Below are 8,438 nucleotides of genomic sequence, written 5' to 3'. Positions count from 1 at the left end.
GAAGATACAGAAACATCTCATTTTTAAGTGGTTGTTATTGTAGAGAATGAAGAAGCAATCACACACCTTCATTCCTTCTCATTTGCTTGTACATATACACAAGGCAGAGGCCGATCATGTAACAGATCATGCTTGCATGCTAGGAATGGGAGCGATGGACTAGGGAGGCAGCCGTTGGTGCAGTAGGAATCGGTCTAGGCTAATTAACAAGGTGTAGCTTATCCTATGTGATTTCTGCTATCCTACACCCCCCTCAGTTTGTGCTTCGTCCTTGGCGATGCATAAGCTGGACCAAAATTCTTCAAACAGCACAGTTGGTAGGCCTATCGTCATGATATCGGTGAACTGGTGCTGCGTCAGAACATGAAGAACCCGAAACTGACCAATAGCGACCTTCTCGCGAACAAAGTGAATGTCCAACTCAACATGCTTTGTATGTCGTTGATGAACTGGGTTCTCCGAGAGGTATACCGCAGATATGTTGTCACAGTAGATTGATGTGGCTTTGTCGATCCCGGTATGAAATTCTCGAAGTAAGTTCTGGAGCTAGCAGCACTCTGCAGATGCATTTGCCACTACTCGATACTCCGCCTCCGCGCTAGACTTGGACACCGTAGTTTGCCTTTTTTATGACCATGAGATCAAGGATCGCCCAAGAACACACAATACCCCGAGGTTGGGTGCCGTGTGTTAGGGCACCCTGCCCAGTCCGCATCTGAGTACATAGTCAGAGTTGTCGATGTCGAGGCATGTAGATGAAGGCCGTGGTCGATCGTTCCCCGGAGGTACCGTAGGATCCATTTGATGAGATTCCAGTGGGTGTCGTGTGGTGCATGCATGTGGAGACATACTTGATGTACAGTATAGGTGACGTCGGGTCTTGTAAGTGTTAGGTACGGTAGGGCTCCTACTATGTTGCAGTAGAATGCTGCATCAGTAGCAAGTTCGCCATTGGTAGCCGAGGCTTTAGGCTTGGTGTCCACTGGTGTTGGCGCTGGCTTGCAGTTGAGCATACCGGTGCGATCAAGGATGTCCTCAGCATATTGGGCCTGGATCAAAAAGAAGCCGCCCTTTGTGCGGGAGACTTGGATGCTGAGGAAGAAGCTGAGCGGGCCAAGGTCCTTCATGGCGAATGCCGACCGTAGCCGAGCAATGATGTGTTGTAGGAGTGCCGTGGATGAAGCCGTGAGTACAATATCGTCAACGTACAACAGGAGGTACGAAGTGTCATTGCCATTATTGTACACGAAGAGAGAGGAGTCTGATCTGGTGGAGCTGAAGCCCATGGTGCAGGTGTCCCATGAACCGCTGAAACCAGGCATGAGGTGTGAGGTGAGGCACCTGTTTCAACCCGTAGAGGGACTTGGAGAGGAGGAAGACATGGTTCGGGTGCTCGGAGTCGATGAAGCCTGCGGGTTGGTGGCAATCTACACGTTCGGCAAGCTCACCATGCAAGAAGGCATTTTTGACATCTAGTTGATGCACCGGCCAGTTCTGCGATGCCACCAGGTGAAGCACCATTCGGATTGTGGCTGGTTAGACAGCAGGTGAGAAAGTTTGATGGAAGTCAATGCCGGCGCATTATGCAAACCCGCGAATGACCCATCTAGCCTTGTGCTGTTCTAGCGATCCGTCAGGGTGAAGCTTGTTGCGGAAGAGCCACTTGTCCATGATGACATTCATGCAGCATGGGCAGGGAACAAGTGTCCATGTCCCGTTGCGTTGTAAGGCATCAAACTCCTCATGCATCGCATCCATTCACTGTGGGTCACGCATGGCCGTGTGAAACAATGTTGGAGCTGGTGGCGGTGATGTCGTAGCAATGTGGGCGTAGCGGCAGTTGGGAATAAAGATCCCGTCGCGCGCATGTGTTTGCATCGGATGTGGTGCATGCACAGGTATCGAGATGCCAGGCATAGGTGTCATTGTCGTTGGTATGGTCGTCGAATAGTCCGATGCAGTGACAACTTCACACGCTGGAGGGTCCACTGCAGTAGCAGCCTCACGCACCAGACCGTTGCAGTCATCGCGCGTCGATGCAACAGGCACAATAGCGATGGGCGGTGATGGATGCAGCGAAGGGCGTGTGAGCACAGGTTCGTGGACGGCAGATGACAGTGGTGGTGTTGGCGTGGGCGTGCTTGTTGGCGCATGCGGGTTCAAAGGCGTTGGTGGAGTCATGGTTGCCTGCTGGATAGGGGAGGGCATGATCACCGCAACAGCATCGTCAGCCGATGCGCGGCGTGTGCGAGGACATTGCGGAACATGAACAGGCACCGGGAGCAGGTCCTGAATATTTGTTGGTGGCGAGGAGCTGGGGCTTGCATGGGACGCTGGGACCTGCTTAAAGGGGAAGATTTTCTCATCGAGAAATGAGAATGCGTCGGGTTTCTGGGTTGTAACACCAGTAACCCTTGGTGTCTGCCGGGTAGCCCAAGAAGATGCAGGCAGCTGAGTGTGGGGCAAGTTTATGTGGAGCTGTCGCAGCAGTGCTGGGATAGCACAATTAGCCGAATACCTTTAAGTGGTCGTAATTCGGTGCACAACCAAAGAGTAGTTCATACTGCGTTAGCTGTGAGCACGTGCAACATGGGCGTCAATTGAGGGGGTAAGTGGCTGTGGCGAGGGCATCGGGCTAGAATGCGGGTGGAACAACAACATGGAAGAGAAGCACACGAACGGTGTCATTGAGCATGCGAAGAACACGCTCTGCGATGCCATTCTATGGCAATGTGTAAGTGCAGGTGAGACAAAGAACTATCCCATGCATGGAGAGGAAGGCGCGCAGGGCGGCGTTATCAAACTCGCGTCCGTTGTCGGTTTGCAAGCACATGATCGGTAGCTGAAACTGAGTGCGAACGAAAGCATGAAACAAGATAAAAGTGGCGAGGACATATGATTTGTGCCGAAGAGGAAAGGTCCATACAAAGTGTGAGAAATCATCCAAAACAACTAAGTAGAACTTAAACCCAGAATTGCTTATTATCGGCGAGGTCCATACATCGCAATGCAATAATTGAAATGGCAAAGAAGAAACATTATTTGAGGTGGGAAAGGGCAACCGTACGTGTTTGCCAAGATGACAGGCATGGCACGTATGATTGTTGGATTTCTCATAGGAGTATTTAAAGGTATGTAAAATGTGATGCAAAGGAGCATGTCCAGGGTGACCAAGCCGAGCATGCCAGATTTTGGTGTTGTGTGGCATGGAAGTTGTTGTGGCCAGCGATGTTGGTGGTGGGTGATCGAAGTGGATAGAGATCACCGGTGGAATCACAGCGGAGTAGAACTGTCCAGGTGCAAAGGTCCTTGATCGAGAAACCAAAGGGTAAAATTCGATAGATACATAATTATCTTTAGTAAGAGTGCGCACCGAAATCAAATTTTTGATTAACTGAGGAGAAATCAAAATGTTATTAAGGTGCAGTGGTGAAGATGAAGTAGGAAGGGAGAGTTGGCCTCTATAATGAATGGGTAAAGGGGCACTGTGGCCAACGATGATATGTGAAGGAGTGGTGGATCGAGAGAAGGAGGATGTAGTACCATGATTGGAAGCCATATGAGATGTCACTCCAGTGTCCAGGAACCAGTCACCACCGCCATTGTTTGGTGCAGTGGTCGACATGCTGTGGAGTGCAGAGAACAGCGCCAGAGGCACTGAAGGTGCGACAAAGTTATTCATGTCGATGTGGCTTCCTTGGATAGCAAAGGCCACTATGGCCTGTGGAGGCGCTACTCCAGGACGTGGGCCTAGGAGTCCCTGTCCTTGGGCGCACCATTGTTGCAGAAGTCAGGCCTGTACAACCCCAGTCCAAGGATTATACGATTGAGCCCACTGCGGAATCGCTGGTGGTGCTGTAGAAAAAGCAGGATATCAGATCGTGTTGGTGCTCGAGCCATTGCCTGGTGATCTATTGGCCTTTCATTTTTTTCGTCGATCGCCGCCGCCAGAGGTTAGAGTGGAAGGCGTCGACATCAAGGACGCGGCAGGTCATGAGGAATTGTTGGTGGAGCCGGTCACAAGAAGAGTCGTGGAGTTGACCTCCAGCTTGGTCGTATGGATCATCCATTTCTCTTCCTACAGGTGATAGGAGCAGCTGTGGAGGAAGCTCGGTGGTGGCACCTTGGATGTGAGCATGGAGATGGCTTGACTGAACTTGGAGGTGAGGCCTCAGAGAGTGTTGATCACCAGGGCCTGGTCGGTGACCGGCGAACCGATGTCACGCAGCGTGTCCGTGAGTTGCTTGAGCCAGCTGTAGTACTTGTTGATTGTCAGGTCACCTTGATAGAGACTGTGAAACTCTTGCTGCGCGTAGACAGCATGCTGCATGCAGTTGTCGAGGAAGAGACCGGTGATCTTCGTCCATGCGCCATATGCCATCTCGTTCGGCTGAATCACCATGGTGAGGATCTCCCTAGAGATCGTGGAGTACAACCAGGAGACGATGTAGGAGTCGGCCTGGAGCTGCTCGGGGTCTTGGCGCATCAGTTGGGCATCGAGCGTGTCGTTTATGTGGCTGGTGAGCCCGAACTTGTTGAGCGCGAGGTCGAAGAAGGTGCGCCAGGCGGAGAAATTGGATTCAACCATGTCGAGGGTGAGCGGCACATGAGAGTGAATGTTGATCATAGGGATGGAGGAGGCTAGTAGAAATGGCGCAAATGGATTGGAGGGGTTCGAAGAGGAGGAACCAGAGGTAGGGCTCGACGCCATGGGGAAGAGAGGTAGCAGAAGTTGGTGATCGTGGTTTGACTGATACCATGTAGAGAATGAAGAAGCAATCACACACCTTCATTTCTTCTCATTTGCTTGTACATATACACAAAGCAGAGGCCGATCGTGTAACAGATCGTGCCTGCATGCTAGGAACAGGAGCGATGGACTAGGGAGACAGCCGTTGGTGCCGTAGGAATTGGTCTAGTCTAATTAACAAGGTGTAGCTTATCCTATGTGATTTCTGCTATCCTACAGTTATAAGCTGGCCATTGCTGCTAGCATGCAGGAAATGATTGTTACACGCTGATGATCGAGCTCACTTGATAACTCTATACAAAACCTGGCCATTGCGGATGATGTGTATGGATTTTCGCTTTACTCTCACTATGTATATCTACTTCAATAACTGTGATTGATTATGACTGGTTGCCAATCTATTTGAAATCTCCAAAATAATATTACCCATTGCATGTTGTAGAAATGTATATGTGTACCACAGTACACATTCAAATGTATATTTGCCGCCGCCTCCTAGCTTGTCGTTGCCCCCGCCGCTCCTGTGTGTTGCCGTCGCTCGCGTGCTCCTCAGTAGCCACGTGCCTCCATCCTCCACCATTGCTTCGTCGCCACCTCCCCGTGTTCCGTAGCCTGCTCTCACGAGTGTTGCCGCACCTCTTGTGTGATTGAAGGAACCGAGTATTTTATAGTTTACGTAAAAAGAACTATTGTAGTTTATGTAAAAAGAACTATAGTGATGTTTAATGGTATGATGGGTAAATATTAACAATACTATAATATAAACGGCAGGATTAAATCTATACTACCTTCTGAAGCACCGTAAAAGTTCTCAATAATTAACCTAAACAAACCTGTCCAGACTCCAGCCTAAGGAAACAACACTACGATCTAAACATGTACAGAATTACTTAAGGACAATAAAGTCGTAAAATCAATAACTTATACTACTAGAATAATCAGAGCGTGTGTGCATATTTGCACATATCGACTATACGGTACCCTCAGGCGTTGGATCTGAGCGGAGCTAATAGTAAGCGGCTCCGGGGGGATGTCGTCGTTGCCGAACGAGCCTGCAGGCCTGCCATTGCCAAAGAACGCCATCGATCTCCCTCTCAACACCCAACGTTTCTCACTGAAACTGGCAGTACCAAACCAAGGATGGATGCAACAGGCACTACACACAGATCAGTCGTAGCAGGGTGGGGGCTTTTGTAAGCCTCTGAGCGCGAGAGACGCCAAGACCGACTAGGCGTCCAGCACGGTGTACACGTCTGGATCACACCCGGGGTAGCAGCTGTGAAACCAGAACCAGTCACCTCCGCGCGCGCGTGACGCAATGCTCGGTTGCCGGTTCGCCAAAAGCATGCGCAGCGCGTCCGGCCGTGTACATGCGCGGAAGCCGTGATGCATGCATGTAAGATGGGCCTTGGAAGCTCTGAGTCTGACAGTAGTGTGACTATAAAGAGAAGTGCGGTTGTGTGGGTAGTGTAGTGCATGCACTCTCCTGGTTGGGAGTGACACTCGCAGTGCAGCCGCGGCGGGTAACTCCTGATGTCCGGTGCCACGTACGTACTACGTACACGCGTTTTCCAACTCATCAAATGGTTAAGGATACCAGCAAGGTACGACGGCTGTTCCTTTTTTTTAGAATGGTTGCCCCGTCACTCTATAATAACCCTCACTCCCTCCTCATTGATCATACCCTTTATTTATAACTTCAAGAGGTTGCTCCGTCACTCTTTAATAACTCTCACTCCCTTCTCATTGAACATGCCCTTTATTTAACAGCTTAATAGTATCATTCGTTACCTATGATTTTTTATAATTTAAAGTCATAGCTGACGAGTTAATAGTATCATATATCACCTATAATTTATTTTATGTAAAAAGTGGCGGGCTATCATAGTTGACGGGTTAATAATATCACCCGTCACCTAATCAATATCGTGTGAATAATATCACCCGTCACCTTTCACTTTGACCAAAATTTCATATTCAAATTCATTAATATTACAAATTTAACATTAATAATTCAAATTTGATATTAATATTATAAATTTAATATATACAAATTTAAATATGATCTTAATATTACAAATTTGACATTAATATTATAAATTCAAATAACTTGAAACCTAAAATTCAAATTTTATATTAATATTACAAATTTGATACTCAAATCCAAATTCGTCTTTTTCGTGCATTCTTGATATGGATCCTTCCATTATAGCCGGAATGCAGGCACTACCGGAGACGGCTTCTTTGCCGAGTGTCCCAGACTTTGCCGCGTGCTTTTTATCGGGCACTCGGTAAAGAGGCTATTTGCCGAGTGCCAGAGAGAAAGAACTCGGCAAACATCTGGCACTCGGCAAAGAGGCTCCTTTCCCGAGTGTCATTTTTTGACACTCGGCAAACCCTATTTTTTTTCACTTTTGACCTCCAAACTTTTTCTGCAGTCCTCATACAATACCTGGTGGTCAAACTTTTTCTGCAGTCCTCATACAATACCTGGTGCTCCAAGTTCGTGGAGGCTATTTGCCGAGTGCCAGAGAGAAAGAACTCGGCAAACATCTGGCACTCGGCAAAGAGGCTCCTTTCCCGAGTGTCATTTTTTGACACTCGGCAAACCCTATTTTTTTTCACTTTTGACCTCCAAACTTTTTCTGCAGTCCTCATACAATACCTGGTACTCCATGTTCCAATGTGGCACATTTCTCGGATTTTTTCTATATTTCTTTAATTTATTTCAATTAATTGATTTTTCTTGGATAATTCAAATTATAACTGCTAGTCATTCGAATAATGAAAAAAAAAATGAATGGAAAAATGATATTCATGTTATTTAGTATAATGTGAGGCCGTATCCAGGAACAGACCACCAATTTCGAACATCTTGTTCACGAAACATGACCACGAACTTGCGGTCGAGTTGTTTTTAAATTGTATAAAAAGCAAACGAAGTCCGAAAATCATGAAACTTGTCAAGATGTCATGATATCATATGTGGACGCTGTGATAAAAATTTGAGAAGGTTTTGCGCAAGTTGTCACGTACGATGCTTGCAAACCGAAGAATCTCCGAAGAAGTTTACCGCAAGTTCGTGGTCATGTTTCGTGAACAAGATGTTCGAAATTTGTGGTCTGTTCCTGGATACGGCCTCACATTATACTAAATAACACGAATATCATTTTTCCATTCATTTTTTTCATTATTCGAATGACTAGCAGTTATAATTTGAATTATCCAAGAAAATTCAATTAATTGAAATAAATTAAAGAAATATAGAAAAAGTCCGAGAAATGTGCCACATTGGAACATGGAGTACCAGGTATTGTATGAGGACTGCAGAAAAAGTTTGAAGGTCAAAAGTGAAAAAAATAGGGTTTGCCGAGTGTCAAAACATGACACTCGGCAAAGGAACCTCTTTGCCGAGTGCCAGGACGTCTGGCACTCGGCAAAGAATTTTAATTTTTTTTTTAAAAAACCCCTCTTTGCCGAGTGCCAGATCGGGGGCACTCGGCAAAGGGGGGATTTAACCCCCGGCCTAGCTGGCCCACACACACCGCACACACGCACCCGCCCACGCCCGCGCCAGCGCCAGCGCCAGCGCCGCCGCCGCCCACTCCCGCGCCCGCGCCGCCCCCAGCGCCGCGCCGCCGGAGGAGGAGGAGAAAGAGAGAAGGAGGAGGAGAGGAGGAAGAAGGAG

The 8,438-nt window shown here is 47.9% G+C and overlaps 2 protein-coding genes across 2 annotated transcripts; both read right to left on the bottom strand.

Annotated features, from left to right (window-relative positions):
- Window positions 1–237: 237 nt before the first annotated feature.
- Window positions 238–1,322, bottom strand: LOC133923009 (uncharacterized mitochondrial protein AtMg00810-like). The gene is made up of 2 exons (XM_062368486.1): window positions 852–1,322; window positions 238–393 (listed from the first exon to the last, which is right to left on the bottom strand). Exons 1-2 carry the CDS (start codon window positions 1,320–1,322, stop codon window positions 238–240), a joined length of 627 nt encoding a protein of 208 aa, XP_062224470.1.
- A 2,849-nt stretch (window positions 1,323–4,171) lies between these two features.
- On the bottom strand, window positions 4,172–4,711 carry LOC133923008 (uncharacterized). The gene has a single exon (XM_062368485.1). The coding sequence runs from the start codon at window positions 4,709–4,711 to the stop codon at window positions 4,172–4,174; it is 540 nt and encodes a 179-aa protein (XP_062224469.1).
- Window positions 4,712–8,438: the final 3,727 nt, after the last annotated feature.

Source organism: Phragmites australis, chromosome 6, assembly GCF_958298935.1.
Source record: "Phragmites australis chromosome 6, lpPhrAust1.1, whole genome shotgun sequence".
NCBI classification, from domain to species: domain Eukaryota; kingdom Viridiplantae; phylum Streptophyta; class Magnoliopsida; order Poales; family Poaceae; genus Phragmites; species Phragmites australis.
This window is presented reverse-complemented; position numbering and strand designations above follow the sequence as displayed.

Excerpts from the sequence above, each read along its gene's own strand:
- LOC133923009 (XM_062368486.1), bottom strand. The coding sequence starts at position 1,322 with ATGCCTGGTTTCAGCGGTTCATGGGACACCTGCACCATGGGCTTCAGC. Across the intron at positions 394-851 it reads TCACCTATACTGTACATCAA|GTCGCTATTGGTCAGTTTCG; the intron begins GTATGTCTCCAC and ends GTTCGCGAGAAG.
- LOC133923008 (XM_062368485.1), bottom strand. The coding sequence starts at position 4,711 with ATGGCGTCGAGCCCTACCTCTGGTTCCTCCTCTTCGAACCCCTCCAAT.